The sequence below is a fragment of the Natrix helvetica genome, assembly GCF_964273705.1.
Source record: "Natrix helvetica genome assembly, chromosome: 2".
NCBI classification, from domain to species: domain Eukaryota; kingdom Metazoa; phylum Chordata; class Lepidosauria; order Squamata; family Natricidae; genus Natrix; species Natrix helvetica.
Window position 1 is genome coordinate 171660237 of NC_138552.1, and position 15576 is coordinate 171675812.

At 40.7% G+C, this 15576-nt stretch overlaps 1 protein-coding gene across 2 annotated transcripts in view; it reads left to right on the forward strand.

Moving 5' to 3' along the window:
* The first annotated feature begins 348 nt into the window (after window positions 1–348).
* SH3BGRL2 (SH3 domain binding glutamate rich protein like 2) overlaps window positions 349–15576 on the forward strand; it is a 34312-nt gene continuing 19084 nt past the window's right edge. The window contains exons 1-2 of one of the 2 annotated variants that reach the window (XM_081941072.1): window positions 349–596; window positions 14481–14666. In XM_081941072.1, coding sequence (XP_081797198.1) covers window positions 552–596; window positions 14481–14666 — 231 coding nt within the window. In that variant the 5' untranslated portion in view covers window positions 349–551. Of the gene's footprint in view, window positions 597–2158; window positions 2216–14480; window positions 14667–15576 lie in introns of those variants that run through there. The other variant, XM_081941073.1, reaches the window with a different exon arrangement.

Sequence of the window (15576 nt, forward strand, 5' to 3'; positions counted from 1 at the left end):
CTTTTTTGCACATTGTCTTTCCATAAACATCTGTTAAAGGGGGTCAGTGAAATAGCTGAATACTTGTCGATTCTTTATCCTACTGTTCTCAGTTCATTCTTCATCCCACTGGTTTGTCATTGAGATGATTTTGCAATCTTCCCCCCAATAACAAAGTGATGGTGTGTGCCTCCTATTTATTTGTATATACCCTTCTCAAAAGGAAGAGAAAGGGAAGGATTCCTCAGTTGGAGTCGGACAGCTTCAGTTTATGCCAGGGCCCGTAAAACTACATTTCCCAGACACCTCTGCACCCTGCATTCTCCCCCCCCCCCTTATCTTAGGATTCCTGCCGCATCTGAGAGTCACTCGCAGCCCTGCTTATCTGCGGCGCGCCCTGCGATCACGGGCTCGTAGGGCGGAAGGGTTTACAGGAGCGAGGCAGGCTAGGCGCTGGCTAGGCAGACTAGGCGAAGCGGCGCGACACGGAAGCGCGGAAGGCTCGCAGCTTCTAGACTTTGGCAGAGGGAGCTGCCTCGAAGCGCATGTAGGGAGGGAGGAAAGAAGGGACGATGGTCATTCGGCTTTTCGTCGCGTCTTCCACTGGTTCCGTGGCGGTGAGTGGAAAAGGGAGGCTGGGGAGCGCGAAAGTCCCAACTATCAGGCGAGGGAGCCACTGGAATTCATTCATCGCCCCTGCCTCTTGGGTGTCCTCAAATACCTTGGGCCGGACTACAATTCCCATCACTGCTTAGTCCCGCACGTCCCATGTGGCTGGACGATGGTAGGAGAGTTGTCCATCGCACCCGGGACAAGGAGGGCTATGCAGACCCCAGACTTCCCCCGCCCCTTCCCGGAGCATCTATGCACCGAGGTCGAAATCGCGACCCGACCGAAAGCAAAAGGCGCGCGAAATCTTTCAGTAGGGAACCGGCGGAGCCAAGAGAGAAAGAGATTGTTTTCTGCTGTGGACAACAAAGTCCGTAATTCTGGAAAGCGTCGTAGTTGTTTTTCGTGGCTAATAACAACCTTTTCTTCCGGTATATATATAGAGAGAGAGAGAGCGCGCGAGAGAGAGAGACGAGGCGAGCGGTCCTATCGGCAGCCTCTCGTTTGCAGAATCTCTGGATTTGGGCGGGCTGGAATATGCATGTTGTAATTTATTAATAATGTTGTTTACTGGTTGCTAGCCCATTTCCTTTAATTTGGTAATCTGAAAGGGTGAAAGAAAACAAGTATACATCAAAAGCATTACTGTCCTTGTTACCCTTTCCGAAAAATTGGAGTGACCCCCGTTGTAAAATGAAGTAATTAATAGTTAATAATTAATTACATAATGCATAACACTTTATTTTTTGAAAAAGGAGTCCATATGTAGAAATGGGACCAGTAGGTGTATCAGAAGCCCTTATGCATTTATATGATTTATATGCCTGTCCATCTCACCTAAGTGACTCTGGGCAATGTACAGAATTTAAACACAAAACCTACCACACATATCGTCCAACACCCAAGGATAAACAATCCCCTCGCCATCAACATGCCAGAGCTCATTTGAGCTCATAACACAGCTTGTAATTATATGCACAGTTTGTAAACACATTTAATTCACTATAAAATTGCTGCTTCGATAGCGTTTTTCAACCCACACAAAAACTCAAAAAGTTGTATTTTGGATGCAAGTCAAATTTAAGCCTTGCTAAAATCTTGATATTAAACTCCAATCTCTTGAAGGAAGGTGGGAGGATTTACACTAAAATGATTAGAAAGCACATATTAAACCAACACCCACAGCTCTTTGAAAATAAACACTTTTGCTTTGCAGCATGTGCTGTTTAAGTAGTTATGCTTCCTCTATAAATGTGTGTAAAATTTCAGCTGCATGTGGTTAGCATATCCACTATTTTTTTAAAAAAAAAATTTTTTGCGGGGTCCCCACTAATATCATCTTCTTTGTCAGTCCTTCCGTTTCTCTCTCAATATACTTTTAGTCTTTAGATATTTCCCTTTTGCACAGACAGGGTGATATTTTGGCACTGTAAGGATTGTCACTCAAAGAATGTAGGATTGGTGTCTCTATATATGATAATGAACAAAGTGAACCCCCATTAACCCTTTGAAGTTTACTGTCTTTTGTACAGAGATGGCCATCTCCGGCGTTCCCTCCTGCAGGTGTTGTGCAGTTTGAAATCTAATGAGCACCAAGTTAGGAAAGGCTCTTAGATATATTGTACAGGTAGTTTATAATCCCTACACTTTCTGCTGCTATAACTAATTTTGCTATCTCTAGAGAACTCTGTTGAGTTATATATTCAGGTCAAGGTAAGCATAAATATGGACCTGCCTGGGCTTTTTATGAAAGTCATTGAAGGAGATTTTCTCCACCCATAACTGCTTTTCCTTCAGTGTTGTAGATACTGAACTTTGCTTTCTATAAAACACACTGGTGCTGCCTCTGTGGACTCTGAAGTTTCTGATAGATCTGATAGCTGTGTGATATTTGCGTTCCATCCATTCATGTCACAAATGCTGAAGTACAGTGTGGTTTGGCATGCTAGGTAGCTGTATGTTAACAGCCAATAATTAGTATTTATCCATTTCAGGAGCCTGCTGAGTAACTATTAGATCTTTTTAGAACCTGTATAATGAGCCGTCACTGAACATTCACAACAAAAGCCTCTCGTAGTAGAACTGTCAAGTCTATTTTTAGCAAGTGGTTTATAGTAATACATCATCAAAATGTTTAATCTGTGTCACATATTTAAAAACAATGATTAAAATAACCAAGACTGAAGATGCTGTCCCTGTCTCAAATAAAAAAAACCTGGGATTTTGTACTAAGTCGCACTAGGCTTAGCAGAGCTTATATTTGAGCAGGCATACATCAATTTATATTTGGCTCTGTGCCTATTTGCCTTGTGCAATTCAGGAAATCCTTCCTTCCCTTAAAGTTTATTACTCATTTCCTGGGTGCCATATCTGAAATTGAATGGTTGAACTATTAAAATAAGCAAATTATTCACTTGCTCAAAGCAAAGGGATGGTGTATACAGTATACATAAACTTAATGCTAGAATATTTTTTTCTAGTTGGTACACTGTGAAAAGTGGTGTGGCCTTAAGCACTTTCAACACCACTGTTCCTTTCTCAATAATCAATAGGTCTGAGAAGTGTTACTGGCAATTCTGCAGCAGTAATAGTGCAACAACCATAATCTGAGGAGAAATTTCCTGACAGTGAGAACAATTAATCAGTGGAACAGCTTGCCTCCAGAAGTTGTGAATGCCCCAACACTGGAAGTCTTTAAGAAGATGTTGGATAGCTATTTGTCTGAAACGGTATAGGGTTTCCTGCCTAGGCAGGGGGTTGGACTAGAAGACCTCCAAGGTCCCTTCCAACTCTACTATTGTATTATTATTATTGTATCTAGACCAGAGATTTCCAATCTTTCTGTCTTGGTGAACTGGTGTGGGGAGAGGGGAGATTCCATGCGAACGTCAGGTGCCCGTGTGAGCATGTCCCGCTCCATTTGTTTAAGCACCGGGGCACGCACACCACTCTGGCAAATGGAGCTTCCAATGCACGCTCGCCCACTGCATACATGGTCTGTTCGAAACAGGTTATGGCCCAATAGTGGGAATAATTGGGGAACCTTGATATATACCACTGCCTATAACATCATGTATAGTATCAGATTACACCATTCTGTTCTTCCCTTTAGTTAATGCACAAATGATGGATTACTGTGCACCCAAAGTACTCCATCAGTAGAAGCAAAGCTGTCACAAAATAATGAAGAGTGGATTTCAATTTTCCGTCTTTTATATACTCTTTCTTAATACTCTGTCATATATCAGTTGCAAAAAGAACCCCTTAATTATTTCCTTTACTAAAAGGACTTCCAATTTTGTAAGCAGATGTTGTGGTCCGCCGGCAGGCTGTGGAGCTGGCAGCAGTGTCGGACAGTGAGGAGGTTGGGGAGGAACATAGGCCAGTCCTAGAGTCTGAGGAAGGCGCAGATGAGGGTTCTGCATCAGCAGCAGAGTGGGGGCCAAGGCCATCTGGTAGTTATTTGCTGTCTCTGGAGCCTCTGGTGTCTGACATCAGTGAGGCAGAAGAACAGCAGGAGCCTGTTCCCAATGTGTGCATGCGCAGAGCTGCCAGAAGGCAAGAATAATTTAAGAAAACAGGGTCAACTCGGGAGAAAGGCTTGGAGATGATTGGCCCCTCCTATAAGACATAAAAGAGGAGCGAATGGGATGTGAGCTTTTGCAGGAAGCAATTAGTTCATCTGGTCGGTTCAAGCTTTGAAAAGTTCTGTTTGGCTCTTTGCTAAGTTTGGCCTTGCAAAGCTAATTTGGCAATTACGTCTCTGGCAGCATTTCAAGGGAGATAAGGTGGGTGTTTATCAACATTCATCTGAAAGACTGGCAACTCAAGCAGACATCTGTCAGAATCTTCACAGATTGTTTGTGAAGCCTTGCGGGCTGTGAATGACCATAATTCACAGCCATATAAATAAAAGAGGGTTTTTGGGACTAAGGTTGTGATTTATACTTTCTCAGGATGCCTAGGTCAGAACAGCAGGAGGGGGAAAGCTATTATTCACATGTTGACATCTGAGCTAACCCCATCTACCTCTGCTATTCCCTCCCCAGGAAAAGCTAGATTCACACATTATGCAGTTTGCTTAATTTTAACTTAGCATCATGTTGTATGAACCTAGCCCCTGTGCTTTGCACCATGTATAAATAATTTTGCATTATTTGTATTATTGAGGAGTACAGTATGCTAAATCAGCAATTGTATGAAGAACATGCAATATCTACCTACCCAGAGAATAGTTTTACACTTAACCTTCTACCATCTGAAAAAAATGTGTTTTGCATGCACCACTGGTCCTGTACAAAGAGTACTAGTAAATATGTAACACAAGCAAGAATTTTCTTTGTTAACACATCAATAATGGCTATTATTCCAACATGTAATAAATATAGTAATAAAATATATATCCAAGGAGAACCAAATACAGAAAATAAGATTAGATTAAACTTGCCAACTAATAAGTAGGTTTTCATCTGGAACAAAATGAGAGTGAAGCTGGCCTCAACTACTGCTATGGGGACAGTTTTCCACAAAGGCGATGTCATATCTTATTTGTTATTAAATGCAAGTGATTTTGACATCAGCCTCCTCTTTGGAACTTAAAAGTATAAGCCGATGCAGGAAAATGTTCATATTTGGCACCCAAACTCTCCCAGTATTTGAAGTTAAGTACCAGAATTTGGAATTGGCCACAAAAGCAAGTAATAGCTTAAATTTCAATGGCAGAGTTGGATTGAGGTTTATTGGGCTTTCAGCACTCAGCTATTTGTTAAACCCTGATTTGATTCAGATAGGAAAGAGAGAGACGGTATGGCATGCAGGTAGAAGACATTTTATTTCCCCGGGATGGCAATGCACTGCTGTTAAAAAGTAGAAACTTGAAGGATCCCAAAGTATACATGCTATGGAATACAACAAAAGTCTCTTCCCCACTACCTATCCACATACAATGGTACCTTAATATTCAACTACTTCGCAAATCATCGAATTCGGTACTCAACTCATTTTGATGTGAAAATTTTGTCCCGGTACTCATCATTTGTTTGATATTCAATGCACAAACTAGAACCTGTTGATGACGGCTGCCTTGTGACTCACTACAGGCCACAACTTGGTAGTCCTCAATTTACGACCACAGTTGAGCTCAAAATTTATGTTGCTAGGTGAGAAATTTGTTCAGTGAGTTTTGCCTCATTTTACAATCTTTCTTGCCACAGTTGTTAAGTGAATCACTGCAGTTGTAAAGTTAGTAACATGGTTGTTAAGTGAATATGGTTTCCTCATTGCCTTCTCTGGTCAGAATGTTGCAAAAGGGGATCTCATGTCCCTAGGACACTGCAACCGTCATAAATATGGGTCAGTTGTCAAGCGTTCTAATGTAACTCACATAATCACGGGGATGTTGCAATTGTAGTAAATGTGAAGAATGGTCATAAGTCACTTTTTTCAGTGCCATTGTAACATTGAATGGTCACTAAATTGGGTTTTTTTTACCTAATGTTAAAAAATTGTTTGGTACTCATCATGCCTTCTGGAACCAATTAATGATGACTACTGAGATATCACTGCACAGTAGAACCGCTGGTCACAAACACTTCTGACCATGACCAAATCCCAAAAAATTACTTTTTTTCCCCGCGGCTGATTTCCCCTTTCACGCCATTTTTTTTAGTAAGCACCAAATTTCCAAAAGTAGGTTCGGGTCACAACCAAATCGATTTGCGATCAAACTTATGGAAGGAATTATGACCAGAGGTTCTATTGTATATTCCTCAAGATAGAACTGAAACAATTCTCAGAATTAACGATAAAATATTATGATCATTTGTATGAAAAATAAGCTTTACTTCCTCAACAGACTTTTGAAATTACTGAATTGCGAGTGCTCTTCACTTAACAGAAGGGATTTATTTCCCTTAACCTCAGTTTCTTTATTATTACTCAAGTACAATGTTATTTTGTATAATATATAAATAAATGAACATGTAAGGGTCATGGAATCTCCTTTGCATTTTTATTATAGGTGCTATGTTTACTGAGTAAAAACAAGTGGAAGCTTTTTTAAATTGTGTTTTTAACTGTCTTTCACTTATAAGTCAACTCTCCTCCATGCACATATGTATATGTCTCTGTTCTTTTTGTATATATGTTTGTCTTATGTGTATTTTTATCCGTTTTGATTGTACGCCGCCCCGAGTCCTTCGGGAGAGGGTTGCGGCTAATCAAATAAATTATTATTATTATTATTATTATTATTATTATTATTATTATTATTATTATTATTATTATTATTATTATTATTATTATTTTCAATTAATTTGAAAGCCAACCCCTTTTATTATAGCTTATTTTTGCACATCTGATAGAATGGACTCCAGGTGTGTGACTGTTTCTACCATTTTTTAAAATGTGTAATAGGATATAAAATATATATTTTCCTTCTGTGGATTAACACGGTTTGCCCTTCTGGGATTTTTTTTTTAATTTAGAAATGCTCTCTACATTATTCAGGGACCTTTCTTCCACATAAGCGAATTGAGGATTACAGCAGAAATTCATTTTTAATGTGTGATAGAAGTTACCAGTAACTTCAGTTTGTACCAGAAATTCAGTATTTTTAGGAGTAATAGACTCTGATAATACTAGCAAAATGCAGGACTTTAATCCTAAATCTTTCATTCTTGATTTCCATTGCTACCTTATATTGAATGTAGAGCACTCTTCAGAATGAACAATATGTAGAATTGCGGTTTTACCAGGTCTTGTACCGGGGTTGACCACATCAAGGCGGGCCACTCAGGGGGAATGAAGACAAACACACGGTTTTCCTCGAGGCGAGTGAGCCCATGGCGTGTTCTGAACCCCTCTTTTATTAAGAGCGTATAAGGAAACAAAAGCATTCTGATATATCATTCGTTACATATAGCATTTAGCCTAATATGGTTATATTTAGCTCTACCTGCTTAAGCGGTGTTTTCAATATGAGTTTCTTAACGGTTTGAACCACGTGTTTCCTAGGCTGCTGGTAACTGCCTCAGAATGGAAAGTCTCTGTTAAGATGGTTTCGATATCTACTTTGCTAACACAGTTTTCTAAATGGGGCCCTCCCAGTGGGCATCCAGCTCAACCCACGTTCACTACTCAATTTATTTCAGTCCCAAATTCCATATATGTGTTCCAATCAGGAAAACTGATCTGCACATATACCATGGCGATCTCGTTCCCACATAGAATGAGACATCTTTGTATAAAATTAGACAACCTATTCCCCATTGTTGCAAATATATTTCCTTCCCTAAACAGAGAAATGGAATAACCAATGTTGGGCAAAAAAGCAGTGAGAGAAGAAGTGACTTTCAACTTCCTGCTAGCTTCCCCATTGATTTTCTTTGTGGGAATCTGGCAGGAAGCATTGGAAATCTTCCCCTCCACTCCCCTGGTTGGTGGAGAAAGTGAGGGATTACAAGGCTTGCTGGTAAACTGTCACAGAATTTTGAAAATGAAGATTACACAACCATAGCAGCAGCACAGCAGCAACCAGCAACATCAAGGCAGCCACAACTTCCCCAAATTGAATCCCTCAGAAATCATGGCTCCCAGATTTTGGAGACATTCTGTAAACCCATTTGAAGTACCTTGGTTCAAAAATTATTGCCCTAGGACAGTATTGGTGATTTTTTTTGCCGCCAAGTGTCGGAAACCGGAAGAACGGCCACCCGATGCGCCTATGCGTGCCAGGAAGATGATCTTCCGGTTTCTGGCACACACATGTGCACCAGCTCTCTGGTCTTCCAGTTTCTGGTGCGTATGCGAAGATCAGCATGCGCACTGGAAACCGGAAGATTATCTTCCTGGCACCTGCATGCACACCTGGCAGCTGCTCTTTCGGTTTCCGGCGCTCCTGCGCTCGTGAAGACCAGCTGGCAGGAAGCCGGAAGAGCATCAGGTTACAACTCGAGTGCCCGGAGAGATGGCTCCGCGTGCCACTTCTGGCACGTGTGCCATAGATTCGACATCATGGCCCTAGGATGCACCATTTCACCTAATTAAAGGTCTTGACAACAAGAGCTTTAGTAATGTACAGATACATCTTGTGTGAGTAATGTAATGTTCTGTGACCAATTTACTCTAGTCTCTAATCACTTAAGATTTTCCTTTATATGTAATTTCATTGCATACTGGCATTCCTTGGGAAGATGGGAACAGATAGGACAATTGTAAAATCAGAAATAAAGGCGTCAGATATATGTTTAGAAAAGAAATATTTTTAAGGAAGCTTAGAAAACATACCTAATACTCCTACCTCCTATTTCCCTCGTAACAACAACCCTGTGAGGTGAGTTGGGCTGAAAAAGAGCGTCTCTAAATCAGTTATCTAGCTGGTTTTTATGCCTAACGGAGGCCTAGAATTCAGTCTTTTGATTCCCAGCTCAGCATCTTAACTAAAACTAAACTGGCTCTCAGTTTTTTGAAACGTGATAACACAAATTTGATCAGATTGTGTGGTTTACAAAATATTCAGTACAGAAAAGTATATATTTTGAATATGTTTTCCTGATCACACAGCATAAATATGCTGTTCCCCAAAAGCATTCTTAATCCTTTTCCTAGAATTCAGATATGCTTTGCTTTAACCAAAGAATATTTCAAAATTCTAAGCCAGAACTCAAGACTCCTCTGTTAAGCAACAGCTGGCATGTTTTTGGTCTTATTTTCCCAATCCCTGACTGGCTGATTTACATTTTGAGTCATTTTAAACTGCTTAATAATATTGGCGTTTGCTTATCCAACTCTTGTCATCCATCTGCTGATCGTGCTCCAGATTTAGCTCTTGGGGGGGAAAAAAGAGCAGCATGCAGAAATTCTGTTCTGTACCTACTACTGGTGGCTGAGCTAATTGTTCTTTTTAACCAAGGATGCAAGATGCCAACAGAAAATAGTCGTTTTCAGCAGCTCCATAAATTTGACTAAAGTATGTTCTGCGAGCAGTCCATTAAACTATAGAGCAGTGATGGCGAACCTATGGCACGCGTGCCACAGGTGGCACGTGGAGCCATTTGTCAGGGCATGCGAGGTGCTGTCGTGTCAGCTGGCCAGCGCGCATGCGCGCGCTAGCCAGCTGAGTTCACTGTTTTTAAAAGCCATTTTTCGCCCTCCCCAGGCTCCAGAGGCTTTATAGGAGCCTGGGGAGGGCGGAAAGAGCCTCCCCCGCCCCCCCGAGGCCCTCCAGAGGCTTCAGGGACCGTCCAGAGGCTTCCCTGAAGCCTTCGGAACGCTCAAAACGGCCCTCCGAGCAAACCAGAAGTCCAGTTTGCTCGGAGGGTCGTTTTAAGTGTTCCGAAGGCTTCAGGGAAGCCTCCGGACGATCCCTGAAGTCTCCGGAGGGCCTCCGGGGGAGCGGGTGGGGCTCTTTTCACCCTCCCCAGGCTCTAGAGGCTTTATAGGAGCCCGGGGAGGGCGAAAAAAGCATGTAAAAATGGGGGGTCGTGCCTGTTGTGCGCGCATGCACACTGGGGGGGTCGCACATTGCATTATGGGTGTGGCACGCCCGCACACGACCCTCCTTCACTCCCCCCACTTGTGGCACGCGAGCCAAAAAAGGTTCGCCATCGCTGCTATAGAGCATGCAGTCAGATGTGCACTTTTAAAGCAAAAGCTTTTCAATCTTATGTATCAGAAATCTTGAACTGAGGGGTTTAAGGTAGTCTTTTTTTTTAACCATTAAGCATATAAAAATAACATTTGTACAAACGGGCTAGCTAAATTTGCAAGTCTCAAGTGCTTGGCTGCCTTATTCAGCTTAATTTCTAGATTCATCGAATACTGAACAGCAAAATGTTTTAGTTCCAGCTTCACATTGTGATTTGTAAAACATGATTTATGGTTGTATCTTATATATGAGCTTAGTCATTGTGACTTGTGGGAAAAAATAATTGAAACAAACGATGTTAGCATAGTGCTACACTTGGGGTTAGAATATGTACTATTTGGTCTGGATACTGCCTTAGCTTTTGTATATTCAGTTCTCTACCTCTATTAAATATCCTCAGGTTACCTGCTTGTCAATCAGGTTACACCTTGTCATCTGGTCACCAACAAGGCGTTCCTAAGCTATCTATAAACAGCTAGCATTTAGAACATTTTTGTAAAATATGCTGTACAGTGATTTTGCCTTGTGGTAAATGCACCATAACCTGGTTTTGACAGATTAATGCCCACTTTTTCTTCTTAGTTCTTTTGCGTCCCCCCTTTTCTCAGTTACTCGGCACCATTAATCTACAAAGACCTGCAAATTCTTTGAAAGAATGATTTAAAACATTAGAGGGCATCCTTCTTTTTAAGCACTTAAAGCAGCTGTTCCTCCTTTCAGCCTTCCACGGTTGTTCAGAGATTGCTCCTGGCAATCTCTGCCTCCGCTTGCATCGATGGCTATTTTGCTTTGTATTAGGGCACAGTGAAACAAAGTGCCTGTGAATGTATGCTCCTGTGGAAATAGTCAGGATTAACTGAACAACTGGGCCAAAAGAACAATCCATCAGAATAGAGCTGGAAGGGACTTTGGAGGTCTTCTAGACCAACCCCCTGCCCAAGCAAGAGACCTTACACCTTTTCAGACAGGTGGCTGGCCAGTCTTTTCTTAACCCCCCCCCCTGTGAAGCACCCACAACATCTGAAGGCAAGCTGTTCCACTTGTGATTTGTTCTCGCTGAAAGGATTCGATGGTTTGATTGTTTCAGAATGATGTGCTTTGTATGCACTCCGAACTTTTCTAAAGCACCTGTTTTAAAGGATTGTACAGTCCTAGTAACGGGGGAATCATGCAGGATTCCACCTCCCATTATTCTGACAATTTTGCAATATGTGTAATTTCTCCCTTTTTTTTCACGTGTGAGTACAATGAAAGGAAAACTAGACAACAACAAAAATTCTTGTCTGCAAATTTTCTGGATTGCACAAAGTTCATTGGGTAGAATTACAAATTTAGTCATGGAAAAATGTCACTTGTTTAGCTACATTATGTTTTCTTGAAAAAGTAGAACATTTAATAAAATGAATAATTTGAAACAACAAAAAAACGCATTCTGGATACCATCTAATATAAAATACTGGGAATTGAGAAAGGCATGTTCTTCTTTAGAGTATTGCTGAGCTGGATCTAAAAATCTGTAACATTACAAATTAATTTTTTACTAATAATTAGTTGTTAGTAATGAAAGAATAATATATTTCTTTACATAAATAAGGAGTCTTGTGTTTATTTTGTTTTGCTTTGTTTACTCAGAAATTAATAAAATGTGCTTCTTTAGCATAATTACTTTAATTTATGTGTAAAGCTCTTTACCTTATAAAGTCACAGATAAGTCAAACTTATTTTGGGGGGGTTATTTTGGAACCTAATATTCTCGGCGTATCCATGAGCCTATGTTGTATACTGCATTTTTAAATTGTTTTTTATGAATCTCTTAATCATCATTTTGTGTTTTACTATTTCAGTGGAGGGGAGAGCAGAGTTAATGAAATGTGGCCTTCCAGATGTTATTAGACTTCATTGTTCCTAACTATTAGTCTTGTTGACTGGAACTGATGTTGTTCACTGCAACAACATTGTTCCTTCCTGTGGGTCGTCTGAAAGCATATTCTTTATGAATTGTAAAACGAAAAGTGTTTTTTGTCAATACAAGGGCAAGGAAGCTAAAGTAGTATGAAGGGTTAAAATAGCCATAGAATATCTTCCTTCCTCTTCCTGAAGAAGCAGGAACGGTGTGTAGGGAATGGTCAGTTTGGACCATCTAAGAATTGAGTTGTCCTCCAGACATTGAGCTTTTCAGTGGGATCCCTATATCAAAGATGAACAATTTATCCATGTGTGTCAGCTGTATACACTGTCCTTCAGTTAGCAAATTAGTCTCATCAGATGCTTTTTTAAAACAAAAACTGTAGAGCATATTGTAATACATCTTCCCAACTGGCCTCTGAAGTACCTTTGAACATCTGCCCTGGGAAATCAACACCCTCTCCTGAGATGTTCATATTGAAGCGGTTGCTATAGCAAAGTGCTATTGAACCCCTTTTCCCTCCCCCCTTTTGGAGGTCCTTAGTAAAGCTTTCATAATAGACATTGTTGTTTTGATAGTCCTCTGTATATCCCACTGAGTAAATTATGTGTTGGAGAAATGACTTCAGTGTCTGTTGTTTTATTACGTTTCTTTCCTGAATCCAAGTTTTATTTTATTTTATTTTTTAAATTGCACTTTTTCTGGAAACTTTAAAAGGGCCATGCTATCTCTGAATTCTTATCCATACAGCCCCCTCCTGTCTGGAGAATGTGATTTTACAGAACGTTGTTGTAAAACACTAACAGCGGAATTAGAAGAATTTTTAAAATGGGTGCAAATAGGCTTGTGTGGTTTAGGGTCTACATCAGTATCCTTTTATGATTCCCAGAGTGAACTGGGCCAATTATTTGGCTCTTTTTTTCTGACTAGGAATTTGACTAGGGATTGAGAAGTGAAAAATGACCCCTTAAAGTTACAATTGTTAAGGCACCTCATTTCACCTCCTAAAATCCTAGAGGACACTGCACAAAAAAAGTGTAGAATTATGTGCAAGTGAAGATGCAATTGTTAAAATATGTAAGCTTTTTTTTGAAATTTGAAATTACAAAGAGGAACAAGTGAAAAGAATGTATGATAAAGTGGGTTAAAATTTTGAGTTGCAATACACAGATGGACCAATGGGGAAATTTGTAGCTGAAAGGATTGAAATTTACATTATATTATAAAGTTGAGATCTATTATTTAGGGTATGGCATACAATATCAAGGAAATCCATAAATGCTAGGCTACTAGGCTGTATTCCTAACAGCCTAAATTGCTAGCAAGCACCATTTGATGCTTGCGCACCTTGGTGCATTGTGGGGGCAAATAAGCTTTATACCAATGACCTCAGGCCTGCCAAACTGGTGGCCCAGGGGCTGGATGTGTCACCTGCAGGCCACGCCAACCCAGCTCCCCAAAGGCAAAAAATGTCACGATATGTCATGATATGTCACATGATGCAATCGAGTTTGACACCAATGAATTAGCTAGTGGTGCATGGGTTGCTGGCTCTCCCAGGTCCCTCCACTGGTCTTGTCTTAACCTAGGGTCATGATGCCAGGTCCAGTGTCAGCTTCCACTCTCTGCACACATGAACATAGCAAAGTGTCCCCCCCCTCCTTTATCTACTTGCAATATTGCCTGCTTTCAAATTTCTGGGTGGGCAGGAGCTAGGGATCGAGATCGGTAACTCCCTTGGTCTCATGGACCTGGGCTCGAACTGCCAGAGTGCAGACCATTTCTGGTCAGCAGTTGCAGTGTCATTAAGGCTCTGTGCTGCTGCATCCCCTATAAATCTGATAATTTTTATACAGTGTCTATAAAAATTGTCTAGAATGTATAAGGACACTTGATACAATTTATATTGAAAACGTGAACAAGAAGAATGGATATTTCATAATGTTTTGTGGATATGTGAAAAAACTAGAAAAATTTGGATTAAAATACACTGATTCGGAGGATCAGGACATTAATATACAATTGAGACCAGAGGTTTTTCTTTTCGAATGTATGGACAGCTGCAAAAAAACTTTGTTTCTGTGCATAATAACTTCAGTGAGATTATTGCATGCACAAAGGTATAAAAATGTGGTACCATGCACAATGGAGGAATGGTTGGTGAAGATGATGGAACTTGCTCAGATGGGTAAATTGACTTTTTATGATCAAGAAAAAACAATATTTACATTATTGCTGACTGAAAGCCTCTTAAAGATTTTTTTTTGCGTACAGTGGAAACTTTGCCATGATTGACTTGTACATTTGGCCTGGGCAACAAATTCTGGCTTTCTTTTCCAGATAAAGAAGAGGCAACAAGACATTGTGCAATTTCTGGAAGCCAACAAGATTGACTTTGAAGAAGTGGATATCACCATGTCAGAAGAGCAAAGGCGGTGGATGTATAAAAATATTCCTCAAGACAAACTGCCTGCACAAGGCAACCCATTGCCTCCCCAGATCTTCAGCAATGATGAGTACTGTGGAGTAAGTAACTTTCAAAAGTTTGTGGTTTCTCCATTTTGTTAAAAGAAGAAAAACGAGGAGTGTATTGGACAATAACTCGAGGTAGCATGAATATGGAAGGCACCATGGTGATTAGATCCTCTCCCATGTGCTCTGGAGGAGTTTGCGGATTATGCCAAGGCATTATGGGATAATGAAACATCTAGTGATTGATTTTCCATCTCTGACATATTTCTAGCCTTAGATGAAATTTAAAAAGCCCTTGTTTGGTGGAAATCAACCGGAAAGAGAAGCATGTCTGTTTCTTGAAATCTCTAAGAAATTTTGATTGTATCCAAATATATAGATTCCCAGTGTTTCGTGCTCCCATAATATGTCAAACATCTATTCTCCATAAAATAAAGACAGGGCAATTCCCAATCATTTGTCTTCATCTGATTCATTATGAAGAGTAATCTGTTCACCAGTAGGTCAGTATACATTTTTTGTTGGGTCAGGTTTCATCTTGTTAGAGAATTTTCTGTTTGATTTTACCCTGTGTTCTAACTCTTCATACATTAGAACAGTGATTTGGATAGTGGAAATAAGTTGGTTGCCACACTCTGATTGATTATGCATGAGCCAGGCTGCTCAAATATCATCTCCCAAGGAGTTATGAAAGGATGTCTGTTTTTGTCTCTTCCTTCCAGTAATGATGGGATAAAGTTTGCTGGTTCTATCTAGGCCAGCGATGGCGAACCTTTTTTGGCTCGCGTGCCACAAGTGGGGGGAGCGTGGGGGGGTATCGTGTGCGGGCATGCCGCACCCATAATGCAATGCACGATCCCCCAGTGCGCATGCGCGCACAACGCCCCCCCCCATTTGTACATGCTTTTTTCGCTCTCCCCAGGCTCCAGAGGCTTTATAGGAGCCTGGGGAGGGCAAAAAGAGC